Source organism: Grus americana, chromosome Z (assembly GCF_028858705.1).
Source record: "Grus americana isolate bGruAme1 chromosome Z, bGruAme1.mat, whole genome shotgun sequence".
In the NCBI taxonomy this organism is placed as follows: Eukaryota; Metazoa; Chordata; class Aves; order Gruiformes; family Gruidae; genus Grus; species Grus americana.
Window position 1 is genome coordinate 57,741,378 of NC_072891.1, and position 13,332 is coordinate 57,754,709.

The window sequence follows — 13,332 nt, forward strand, 5'->3', positions numbered from 1 at the left end:
TCCACTTCAGTTCTGTTTGTTCCTTCCTCTTTTGCCTCAGTTACTATATACTTTTAACACTTCCACTGAGAACACTTTTTGCTTTTCCCTACCCCTTTCTCTATGCTGTTGATTAGCTTCTTCACATTCTTCCCAGCTTGAAGAACTTTCTTTTCTTTTTTCCTCTTTTTTCCCCTTTTTCTTCTATTGTCCTTAGACATAGGATCATCACTGATTATATTTGAGGTCAGCTACCTTCATCTGACTCTCCCCAATAGGAAAATAATGTTAGATATATGCTCTCCTACCCCACAAAATGAACCTCTATTTCCGTTACATTCTCTGCCTCAAACCTTCTTCACTATCCTCTGCAACATCCTGTTCTCCAACCCCAGGGACACTTCACTTACTCTGCTGTAGTCCCTCCTAAGTCTTTTCAATTCCATGGCCAAGTTCTTCTAAGCAATGCAGAACTGGTGTAAAAATTGCTGCCTTGCACAGAGGAGGGCTTCTACTGACTACCTGGCTGCATCTATGCAGAGTCTTCCCTATTAACCCAGTAAGAAACTATAGAGAGGCAGCTGCCCCAATCACTGATCTATCTCCTCCATCTGTCATGTGGTATGGGCTCTCAATTCCTTGAGAGACAGAAATTCCAAAATTCAGACAGTCAGAGAAAGTGTCCAGACACTTGTACTGGGAATACCAGATGCAATGCACACATTGGGCTAAGACACATTAGCAGTGTTTTTCCTGGAAACAACCCAAAAGCTTCCCACTTTCAGAAGTTCTCATGCTATGTTAAACTATTATATTTCTTCATTTTTCCTCTTTTCTCACCTGCTCAAGCTTGATAGCTTTATCTGAAATCCTCTCCCTTCTTCAAAAGGATATTCTTCCCAACCTATGCATTACTACTCAGTCCAAACCCTTTTGCTTTCCATTATAAGCCACTTATGTACAGAGTAAGCAAGCACCATTCTTTTTCCTTCTACACAGGATGAAGGCAAATTTAGATAAATCTGTGACAGTATTCTCTTTTCCCACTGCTTCTTCCTCCCTTTAACACATTATAAAGAAGGAAAAAAACATCATTGCTTCTCCACAGCTTCATACCTCTACAGAAAAATGCACAGGCCATGTGCAAGTAATACAAATATCATTTGGCTCAGTCAGTCTTGAGAAACCAAAGGAACTGGTCACGCTAGAAAAAACAGCTCTTAAATGTACAACTGAGGATGAGGCCTCTTAATCAATCTGGGTTTTTTTTTCCCCCAATTTTTTTCACTGGGAAAAATTCAACAGCAAAATTTCAACATTTATTTTCTTCTTTAAAAAACCCCAACAAAACACAACAAAACATAAAAAATAAAATGCTTGAATCTTGTGCCTTTACAAATCAAAGACAAGAAGCTGACCAAAAGAACAGAATTTGATAGGAAGTATAAAAGGTCATTGTATATATCAGAAAGAGTAAAGCATGAGGTCCCAAACAGGTTCTGCTGTCTTGTTAACCCAGCAGCAAGTCTCAAGTTAAATACTGTAATTATGCCAGTCATTAGTTACTACTCAGCCTCCTGTCTCCAGCCCGGCAATTAGTCTGCTCAGAGCCCAGATAGCTGAACAAGCAGTCACGTTTTATCACATAACTGAGGCTGGGAGGCCAATCTGAAGGAAAGCTACATATGTTCTATATTAGGAAGAAAATACCTAATTTAAGAAAACTTTATTTACAGAACAATAAAAAGTATGCATTTAAAACACAGCAATGTAAAAAAATAACAAAACAAAATCTCCTATAACTATGATGTGATTTGCAAGGGAAGTTCACATAACCTTAAACTATAAAATTTTAGTTAAAGAGTTATGAACTATTGCTAAACTTGGTTTAAAATTAAAGAGGCATTTCTTACTGTAAAGTATTACAGGCAACTATTGCAACCAACAGATGAAGAAATTATTGCCTTTTGCATTTTGTTGGAAAGCATAAACTTCTTATTAGGTTAAAAGTGTTAGTTACAAATTACTATTGAACAGAATCAGCATTTAAAGTATCTTTTACAGTTTTTTTAGGTACTCCAGCTCATGCAAAGCATAAAAAATTTAACATTTACAGTTACAATATCTTTCTTTAACTGAATAATAGTTCAATAAATTAGTAACTACTTCTGGTTTTGAATCTGAGAAAGTCTAGACAACACCCAGATAAGAGACTAGGTGAAATTTTACTTAGCCATGTCCACTGTTGTAAAAGCATACTACATTATATTATATTAGATATGCAAATGATATATGCAATTACATATATTACATATATGTCATATTCTTGTGACAGTGACAGAAGCAAATTGGGCTTACTACCTCCAGTTTCAAGTACTGGTAATGTAAACTTTTGATTATAATAACTCCAAACAGCCATGTAATGTAGCTTAAATCTCATATAACAACAGCATTCTACACACAGAATTGAAAGGCAAAGACTTTCAAGGACAGCTAAGAAATATGGATGCCAAAATACTGGTGTTCAATTCCTTTACGTGGCTTGAATTCTGCAGCTTAAAGTTTCACAATGAAGTGTAAGAAAGCAAACTTCAATGCTTTCATCACCACAAAAGTTAAAGTTACAATACCCACATGTACTAGAATCTTTTAAACAAGTCAACCTATTTCAAGTATAAGCATCATTATTAAAAACTCTGAGCCATCACCACAGCTGGAGTCTGTCATATGTATTACATGCAAAGTAGCTCTGAGAAAAGGACTGTGGGGGTCCTAGTAGACAATAACCTGAACATGAACGTACCCTTGCAGCGGAGAAGGCCAGCTGCATGGGCTCTATCAGGCTGAGTGTAGCATCCAATCCAGGGAAGTAGTCCTTAACCTCCATTTGGCACTTGTAAGACTGCCTCAGAGTACTGTGTCCAGGTTTGGACTCCCAATACAAGAAAGAAATGGACATACTGAAGAAAGTCCAGGAGAGGACTAACAAATTGGTCAGGGAGCTGGAGACCTTGCCCTCTGTGGAAAGGCTGAGGGACCAGATTTCATCCAGCTTTGAGAAGGTTTCAAAGGGACTTTATTGCTGCCTATAACTAACTTCCTGTTCAGAGAATACAGAGAAATTGAAGACAGACTCATGGAGGCTCACAGCAATCAGACAAGAGGCAACAAATACAAGCTGGAATATGCAAAATTGCAATTAGATACTAGGGATTTATTTATTTATTTATTTATTTATTACCATGAGAGTGGTCAAATAGTGGAACAGGTTGTCCAGAGATGTTGTAGAATCTGCATCCTTGAAAATGTTCAAAACCAGACTGAACATGGACCTGACCAGGCTGATCTGATTAGACCTGCTTTGAGCAAGTATTGGACTAGATGGCATGTGGGGGTCCTTTCTGATTTAAATTACTTTATCAATCTAAGAAGTCTACTTCTGCCCTGCATGGGTGTCTCATTCACTGCTAATGTGAATTAAGAATGTGACTTTCTATTTTCTATTAATGCAAATGATCCCATACCTCTTTTTAGTATTGACAACCTTTTGAATATTTTAAAGGAGTAAGATAACAATGCATACTAGTATTCAGCATTTCACACTACCGTTGCTCAGTTCTTCAGTACCCTTTTTGATGAGAACATGTATTCACAGATATAACTTGGAGAAAAACAAAGAATATTTCTTCTAAGCTCTTCAGCATCATCTTTGATTACTCTTGAAAATGGCATGTTAAAGGATGTACAATATTATTGTTTTGATAAGCAATTCTCACTATATCCACTCTTTAAAAATCCATTCTAAATAGACGGTAATTTGGGTTACACTTGTCAGTTTGATGCACATAGAATACGTTCTACAATTACATCTCATTTGAGAAGGTCTACATTACTATATTTCCACAGTCTTGGTTTCAAAATACAAAATTCTGATTTATTAACAAGCAAGAAGTATACATTTCTGAGAGTGGAAGCAGGTTTATTCTAACTCACTATATATGGACTTAGTGCCCTAATTATTTGTAAGCTAATCACATACTGTACCGCTAAAGAAGTTTTGTTCAGCATCATTAAAAGTGACTTTGTCAGTGTATCTCTAAAGGCTGAGGTATTTCTCCACAAAATTTTAAAATAAAATCCTAGTTTAGTCCCCAATTCATGAAAGCACTGTAAGTTAGGCCATGTGTAAGATGTTTTCTGGAATAAGAATAGGTTTAGGAACTGATCTCAATATTATGGTAATTGGTTATTTTTTTGCTCCATCTCTGACTTTCTCCTATAGGACAGAACTAACCAGAGCAAATAACTTCCCAAGTTCCTCTTATGAAAGAGCTGTTATAGAGAAAAACAATCCTTCAACTAGTTACACTTACACAATTCTAAGACCATTAGCATTTTTGCTGTAATGTTATTTCACATAGATGAGAGCAAAAGATAGCTTATCTATTAACTATTATATGAACAAAATAAGCAGTCTAAATTAGCTCAAATTCCTACCAATTACGATAGCTTTGCATCTGACAATCTGAAATGTGGCTACCAGACTAAAAAGGAAAACATTTTCTAAAATTACAAATAATAAATGGTTTACTGGAAGCTTACTGGCTCAGCCAGAAAATACACAGCATAAAATATGAACATACTGTATTGTTGCATACAACTGCTCATAATTTCCTTCCTTATTTATTTTTTTTACCTCTTTCACACTGAGGGCCAGTAAATCCATAGACACATGCACAGCGATTAGGTCCAATACAGCGTCCTCCATTCTGGCAGCCATTTTCACAGACAGCTTTAATTAACAAAAAAAAGTTTTAAATGTTACAGTAATGATATTCCAAAGATTACCATATGCGGCATTCAATTTTTTTTTTCCCCTCTCAACTGCTCTAATTCTTTCTGGACCAGAAGATCAAACTGATCTTCTTCCTACCCATCATCACCAACAATAATGATTGTTCAAATAAAATTCCTTTAGCCCAAATTCCATTAGTACCTGTTTAATGCTAATTGCAAGCATCTGTTTAATTAATCATATTCAGCATAGATTCTGAGCATGGTTAAGTATATTTTTAAACTGTTGTGCAGATCTAGTCACTTATCATAAGAACTTCTATCCATCACTGAATTTAGCAGATAAAAACTCAACTATTCTGAGTTTTTTGAGCATATTAAATTGTGCTACTCAGTCAGAACAGCAAGAAACCTTTCAAGAAGGGAAGCTTGGGGAGTCTGAGAGACAGATAATCCAGGTCTCGGAGTTGATACTGCTGGCAGAAGTGATGTTTAGAGCAAGGGAAAAGAGTTACTGGTTTAGCTCAGTTTTAAGTACCTTCAAAAACTGTTCCTAAAAGATCCCAACAAGAAATCAAATTATTTTTGTGGGGTATAAATCCACAGTATATATCGATGGAGAAGGTACTTTACAGTTGTGGGACTTTGGAGCACCCACTCATGCTAATTATCAATGGTGTGAATCAAGAACAAAGCCTCCTGCCAAAGCACTGAAATCTCAATTTGACAGGAAGATAGTTCTTCAGTGAGGTTGAAAAATACCATTAAAAGAGTGCTTTAACTAACTAATTCTGTATATTTTCAGGCTCATTGCTTCCAGGACACATAGCACTGTTCCAAATAAAAGTTTTTCACCTTAAAAGACAGCCCCACCATTTTTAAGTAGCTCCGAACAACAGCAAAGACATTTTGGTCTAGAAGTCTCTAGGCTGCCTTCCTACAGAGGTCTCCCAAGTTTAAAGGTGGCATTTGTAACATATTTGAGTATCCCGTGCAAAAGAACCCCAGCAACCTAGAGAAGGCAAATATTTCAATCTGGGAAAAATGTACACGTGCCTCCTATACCACAATGGGGAACATAAAATATACTCTCATGTGGAAATGTGATAAAGCTTTACTTCTTACAAAGAACTATAAAACTGAAGTTTTACTGAGAATGCATATCTTATGCATAAAATGAAGATACTTCTCTGCCAGGGTTTCTTTACTGAATCAATGGACAATGACATTTTAGTAAGATAACCAACTTCAGCAGATTTAAGACACAATTACATTTTAGTAAAAAGAAATAAAGACATATTTACATTTATCAGACATTCATTCTATACTGTGTCTAGAAGAATAATTTTACTTGCAATTTTAACTATCCTATACACTGAAACCAACCTCCACAGATTTTCTGGAATGCTTTAGAGTCAATGCTTGAAAATTCCATCCTCTTTTCTTTTACTCACTGGAAATACACCCTGTCTGAGAGCATTCACGTGCTGACTCAATACTTTAAAAGTAGCAGGAAGGGGCCAGCAACTCGTAAAAGTAAATCCGACGGTGACTAGGGTCATCTTTTAGGATTACAGTTATTACCTAAAATTTTAGGGTATTTTATTCAAGTAGAAATAAAGCAAGAACAAGACTGCTCTCCAGCATTTGCAAAAATGACTGAGACAAAAGGATGTTCTTCCACAATATTCAGTCTAACTGTTCTTTGCAGAGCTGCCTCTTGTTAGTCTCTAGTTCCTTCAGTCTACCTTCAGCAATTAATTTCTCAGCTAATTAGTAGCCTCACAATACACTTTGAGTCTTTCTTCATTCCTGCAGCCTTTAGTGATTTTTACTGTTCACTAAAGTTGCATAGCTTGTAAACACTGTACTGTGATAGGTAGAGCTGTGCAAATAAGTGGCTTTCTACATTGGCTGCCAAACCAAAAAGGTATCCAAAAGTTTGAACTGTGTTTAATCTTCTTCATTAGTCAAGTAGAAAACAGAAAAACATGCTTTAAGCTAGCAGTTAGACTGTTTTTTTGAAGTGGAGAGACTTCCTCAAAGAGAATGAAAAATCAGTGATCATCTGTTAAGGAAAGTGGTATGTATATACCACCATGTCTCCCAAAGGATTTTCCAAACCTCTTTGGTGAATTTGAGTTTTAGAGAACACAAATGCACTTCATGCATGAACTGACTTTCAGCTAAACACTATACCCCAAAACAGCATTAAATTTCTTGCAGACATTTCATTATATGTCAGCATATTGGCTTTTTTATCTTCTACTCTACCTAAAGTAAGAAGGTTAACTTGCAGGACATGGACTGAATTTCAGATGCAACAGAGCAGTTACTTACGCTGCCCGCAGTAAATTCCAACGTAGCCCTTCTGGCACTGGCACCGGTCTTCCGTGCATGTGCCGCCATTCATGCACCTGATGCTGCACTGTTGTACTGCAACGGAGCCCAGGCAGAGAGATACCAGTCTTAGCCAAAATACCACATTGGGAAGCAAATGTGGATAAAACCAGAGATAATTGGAAGGAGACATGAGCTTTGTACAATACATGCTATGTATTTAAGCGTACACTCAGGTATTCTTGGAACCAAAGCTGTTCCAGCTGTAGCTATTAGCCATTATTTTAAAAGCAACAGTGAAGAGGTTTTTTAGAGTCTTCCGTGACTATATTTAGCAACTTAGAACTTTTAACTCTCTTGGAGGCTGTACAATCTTCATTTCTTAGGAAAATGGACTCGATGAAAATGTTAATACCACACACATTTATGTTTAAACTTGCTTTTCTCTTTAAACACACTTTTTTTTTCAATTTGTCACACAAAGTAAACATGCACACATGGTATAACAAACTTTATCAAAAACTAGAGATATACCACAGTGTAAGTTACATGCATGTATGCAGTAATGACAAGTTATTTTTAAAGAATTTACACAGTAGTTATTTCTGAGTTGACACTGAAAGATAAATGCTTAAAATTAAATCTCTAAGGAAAATAAATATAGTAAGTCCTTACTAGATTTTGATCCACAAGTAGGTGATATTTGTCCACTTGCACAAGTGCACATGTTAGGACGGGAACAAAATCCATCACCACAGCTATTTCTACAAATCGCTGAGGAAGAACACAATTAAAAAGACAGTGATTAACCCTAGTCTTAAACTACACAAAAAAAAAGCCAAAAGTATGTTAACAGCTTCTTTAAAAGAAAAACAAACACTTGAATACTCAGTTCATTGAAGCAGTTAATATACGTATACACATGCAAAACTAATTGTAAGTTAAATAGAGCAAACCGAATTTTGGTATAATTGGTATCTCTGACAAAATTAAAGAAAAACAGAATTGAATATGGCATATTCAAACACTGGTCTGACCACTGAAACCAGATAATCAACTCTTTCTCTAATTAGAAATACCAGCCTATTACACAAGCAATGTAAAATTATTAAAGTTATATATTTTAGACCACTTTAGAATACTTTACCAGGAATCGAAGATTTGAATGGATATAAATATAATCATAAATGCCAATTTGTGGTATGGCTTCTGTCTTATAATTGCTATTGTAGAGGCACTGTACGGTCTCTTTTTTCTAAGATTACCCATCCTTTACACAAAGCTGTGTTGCGGGAAGCCAATGTCCAAATGCTTGGCTTTGCAGATTTTGTGTAGTTTCCCTAAATATAGTTTTCTGTACTCAAATATTTCCACATTGTCATTTAGAAACCAACTTTATAGAAATCTCAGGGAAGCCTGTCCACACTATATTACATATGCACAACATGCACGCCGTTGTGCTATCCCCTGGTGCATCAAAGTCATGCATGCCCTTCTCACTCACCAGCCAAGGGAGCTCCACTGCTCAAAGGAACAACAGAACCAGAAAAGACTTAAAGGCTAAATCCAGACTGTAAAGATCAAAATGAATACATTTAAATAATCTGCTGGATTAGCAAATGCACCAAAAGAGCCTGAAATACCAAGAGCCAGTACAGCACAGGAGGACCTCAAAAAACACAAGGGACAGCTTGTAAAGCAAAAGAACAAGCAAGAATCAGAGTTTCTTTGTAAGTAACTCTGGGGTTTTGAGAGAATCAGATAATCTGGAAGTACATCTCCACTGAAGAACTAGAAAAGGTAGATAATTTGCCAAGAATATACTGATTACCTAAAAAATTGTCTATATACATGAAAAGGAAGGAAAAAACCCACACCTGGCCACATACAAAAGAAAGCTGAGGTAAGACCTTTCCCAGAACGCTTGTGCTCCACTTCTGATTTAGAAAAACATGCATAAATGAGACACAACTCCGATAATAAGCAAATTGCTTTCTTGCCCCATTACAGAACTCAAATATGCCCCCTGCAAAATTTATGTGTTTCCTTTTGCCCTTTCTCCCCCAAATCAGAAGCTCTGTACTGATGCCAAACATGACCAAACCAGATCAGATTTTGTAAACCCACGTCCTCCTTGACATACTCCACTAAAGGCCACATTTTCTACACGAGTGAGGAGCAGACAAAGCCACATTAGTGGTCCACTGACACCACCCTGAAGGCATCAAAAGGATGCAATGTGGATCATCTGCATTTATACTTAAATTCCTCTGCAACTATGCCCTAAATGTGAAGCTATGAGAGGTGAAAGAGTTTGTCGGATTTCACTATTTAGACCATTTTGTTAGCTTATTATCTGTTCGGGAAAAGTTTTTTATCAACTGAAAGCCCTATAGCTGAAAGCATACTCTAAATATGCTTTCATCAGGGCACTTTATTTTATTTAAAGAAAAGGGAAACCCAACTAGACCTTTCTTTTTTAGATAGAAGATCAATTTTAATCATAAATATGTCACAGATTGCCAACAACCATCATCATGTTATCAACTGAAAACACAGTAAGGTCAGAACGGTTTCGTGTTGACCTACCACTAGGTCATAGATCTCTTTTCATGAAATAAGACTTTAAACTCACCAGTTATAACCTGTACTGCTTATAATCAATGCATCTCCAATAAGAGGTTTGCCAGTTAGTCTGTCATCCTGTGCAGGGGGCTTTGTCTGGCTGAACAGCTCTAGCTAGAGGGACCATCATCTTCACAAATGTTTAACATGAGCATAGAAATCTGTGCTCTTAAACCTTCACCAAAAATACGAACAGAAAAGCAGCACAGCCAATCTTACAGATGGTCTGGCACAACCGTGCACCTTTCAAACATGTTAGAGAGCTGCAATTAAGCTCCAGGAAGCAAATAGGAACTAAAAGATGTCCTTTGTGCACATAAATCAATAGTGAGTCAAAGATTATTCTGGATGTGAAAAGACCCGAGATCGAGGTCTTTAAGAGGCACCGAGAGTCACAATTTAAGGATAAGTTATAAGGATTTCTGAAAGCACCTATATCATTGTCTGTCCCTAATTTCATTGGAGCTAGATACCCAGCTGATTTTGAAAAACTTATTAACAGCACATTAGGCAGCCTAAATCCATTTGAAAAACTCCAGGTTACATTTAAGTAAGCCACTATTGTAAGAGATGATAAATGTAAACTGAACATTCTCAGGAGCTCCTCTTATTCCACAGCGGTATCGATACTAGCATCTTCCTCTGAATGACACAGTTAACCTTTGCTAGGAAATGCTGGGTCAACCCTAAATGAAAATCAGCAATACATAGCATGGTTGTAAGAAATATTAGCAAGGCAAATTTACTCATGTAACACAAATAGATGTGAATAGGCTGATAGCCCTGAATCACAAGGCCACAGCCCGGAGGCCATCACTAAGTTTGGCAGATTTTGGCTTGCCACCCATTCCTTCCCTAGTTTATTCCTGGATGTCTGTAGTATGTTAGATGGACTATTACAAAGACCTTCATTGCTTATGTAAAGGGCAATACGTTCTTGAACCTGACTTCTGAAGTTGAGCATACTTATTAGCAAAAGGATGGTGACAGGGTAGGATGAATGGTAACAGGCTCACATATTAAAATTCAAGGACTATAGGAAGCATGTGTCTAATAACAGCTTTTATCTAACAGACAGAAAATTCAACTTAATTCTCTATTTCCTTTCTAGGTAGACAATGTTTCCTAATCAAAGTATTGAGCAGATTCCCCCCCACCCCCCTTTTTTTCTTTTTGTTTTTTTTCCAAGCCATGTCACCAGCCACATCTGTCAGCATGGTACCTATTATGACCAGGCAGTAATCCGAGTCTACATGCTTTATAGCTATTAAAACACAACTACAAATGACAGGCAAGAGAATCAGTACCCCAGATGTAAAAAAGTTTTCCATTTGATTGTAATTCCAAGCCTAGCACAGAAGTTTCACAAAACTGCAGATCCAATTTGCTTTATAGTAGGACCTTTTGGCCTTTTTTTTCTGTTACTATAGCTGATTATTTGATTTATGCAAGTTTTTTTCTTTTCCTTCATTGTCATGTTCTTCTTTTTAAAAAACTAAATGGAGACATGCCTCTTACGAACACACCAAATAAAATACAACAATTTGCCAATCTTTCGATTACAAGAAACGTGGACCTGTAAATCCATCATTTTTTCTTTTTTTTCCCTTCTTTTTAAAAATAAGGTAAAAGACAGAACTGAATTCTTTTTTCTCATACTGAATGGAGCAGTAACTCACACAAGAATATTTATTTTTATTACCACTAGGGCAGTAGAAACTTGAAGTCAGAAACTTACGAACAATGCACTGATTTCCTCCAGGGAGCGTTTTCCACCCAGGGCAACAGTACGAATGGAATCTAGAGCCACATACATTAGGCCTGTCACATAGACAAACAAATAAATGTATATACAAAAACATAAAGCAGTGTAAGTAGAATCCAAAGTTTTAGGTACACACAAGGGAAGAAACCAGCCACATGAAACACAAAAACTGTATAGCAAAGATCTCTACAAAAAATCTTCGCCAATCCTCCAAGCAGTTCCAAGCCATTTCATTTTGTATTAGTTCAACTGGTTAGTATAAAGAGGAGAGGCAGACTAGGCAACAGTGGGCCACATTCATCCCTGGTGGAACTACAGCGGATACGTGAAGGATGAGTTTGGCTCTGCATTCACATACAGTCTTAGAAGTCTTGCTATAAAAATTGGCTTCATGCTGTCGTCTGACACAAGGCAGAGGGGATGACAGGACATAAAGATTAATAAACTTATTCAAATTACCAAGAACTCCCCAAAACTTAAAAAAAAACCCCAAACCAAAAACCAGATTTTGCAGAGTTTCTCAGTAGAAGCCAAAGTAAAGTGAAAGTCAAAGTATCTTAATATTGTAACATGCTTGAATAAAAAGCCCAATGTGATACATCTAGTAGTTGTAATGCAGCCCCACACAATGTCTGCTTTTAATATAATCGCGCTAAATCAAACATCGTATTTCATAGCCGAGGACAAAATATCAAGTTCCATTCACTACAATTCCTTAGTCACGTAAAGGGGCCGGTAGGTAAGATGTACCGCAAGCAAACATGTAGACCGCAGGCTCGGGTTTGAGGTGGGGTGCAGGTAGGGGGCGGCCGCAGGGAGGGGGCTGCTCCCTGGGGAGCGGGCTGCGCGGCCCTGCCGCAGGACCGTCCGCCGGTGCTGAGCGGCAGCGGCCAGCGGGGAAGAGCTTTCAGGCTGCGGAAGGTGGAAGCCCGAGCGCGGCGCGGCGCGTCCCTACCCGCGGAGGACGTCCTGCTGTCCTCGCCTGCGCACCCGGCCGGCGGCGCCGGCGCCGCCGGTCCCGTCCTCCCGATAAGTGGCGGCAGGATAGATGCCGCCCGTTCCTCCCGCAGGACGGTCCGCCGGCGGCTTTTGTTGCCCGGCTGCTCCCTGCGCCCAGAGCGCCAGGCAGCCCAGCCACAGGAAGCAGGGCTGCACCCAGAGCCACCGCCGTCTCCCCATCCTGCGGCTGCCCCGGTGGGAAACGGCGGCGGCGGCGGGCGAGGAGCCGGAGAGAGATGTGCCTGTCCCGCACCGCCGTCAGCGGGCACGGCTCCGCTCCTCGTTGGGGGTAGGCTTCAGCCGCGGAAACTTTCTTCTCTCTCCCCCAGCCTGCCCTGCCGCCGCAGCCGTCAGCGGGACACGGTGATACCAACAGCGGGGTCCACGTCGCATCCCCCCCCCTCCTCCCTCTCCAAAGGGGGGGGGGGGAAGTAAAAGAAGTTGAGTTGGTTCGAACTTTCCTTCCCCTCTCCCGAAAAGGAAATCCAACAGAACCACGTTGAATTTCCCTAGACAAAAACAAGAACAACACGGTAATTAAACGCCTCCGAAGAGAAGAGCCGAGACGGACTCAGCGGAGAGCAAAAACCCTTGCCAAGCGCAAGGGGCGGTTTTACAGTTGGCTGGCGGTGCGGGAGAGGCCGGGAGCCACCGGCCCCGCCTCCGCCTCCCGGCCGGTGCTGCAGCGGCCCCGGGGGAAAGGGGGCGAGCGGCTCCGCGGGCGCGGGGCGAGGGATGCGGGTTGCGGATGGCGCTGCCGGCACCGCGGGGCCAGGATGGGCCAAGGGGAGCGGAGTGAAGCGGGCGCCGGTACCGACGCACACGTGGGG

At 39.4% G+C, this 13,332-nt stretch overlaps 1 protein-coding gene across 5 annotated transcripts in view; it reads right to left on the reverse strand.

Annotated features, from left to right (window-relative positions):
- Window positions 1-13,017, reverse strand: part of FBN2 (fibrillin 2) — a 169,338-nt gene extending 156,321 nt beyond the window's left edge. For all 5 annotated transcript variants that reach the window (XR_008574594.1, XM_054808952.1, XM_054808951.1 and 2 more), the window contains exons 1-5: window positions 12,459-13,017; window positions 11,477-11,559; window positions 7,789-7,887; window positions 7,114-7,209; window positions 4,676-4,771 (exon numbers count right to left, since the gene is read on the reverse strand). Coding sequence is in view for 4 of the 5 variants with exons in the window: in XM_054808952.1 (XP_054664927.1) it covers window positions 4,676-4,771; window positions 7,114-7,209; window positions 7,789-7,887; window positions 11,477-11,559; window positions 12,459-12,682 (598 nt within the window). In the remaining variant the exon portion in view is untranslated. The remainder of the gene's footprint in view (window positions 1-4,675; window positions 4,772-7,113; window positions 7,210-7,788; window positions 7,888-11,476; window positions 11,560-12,458) is intronic.
- Window positions 13,018-13,332: the final 315 nt, after the last annotated feature.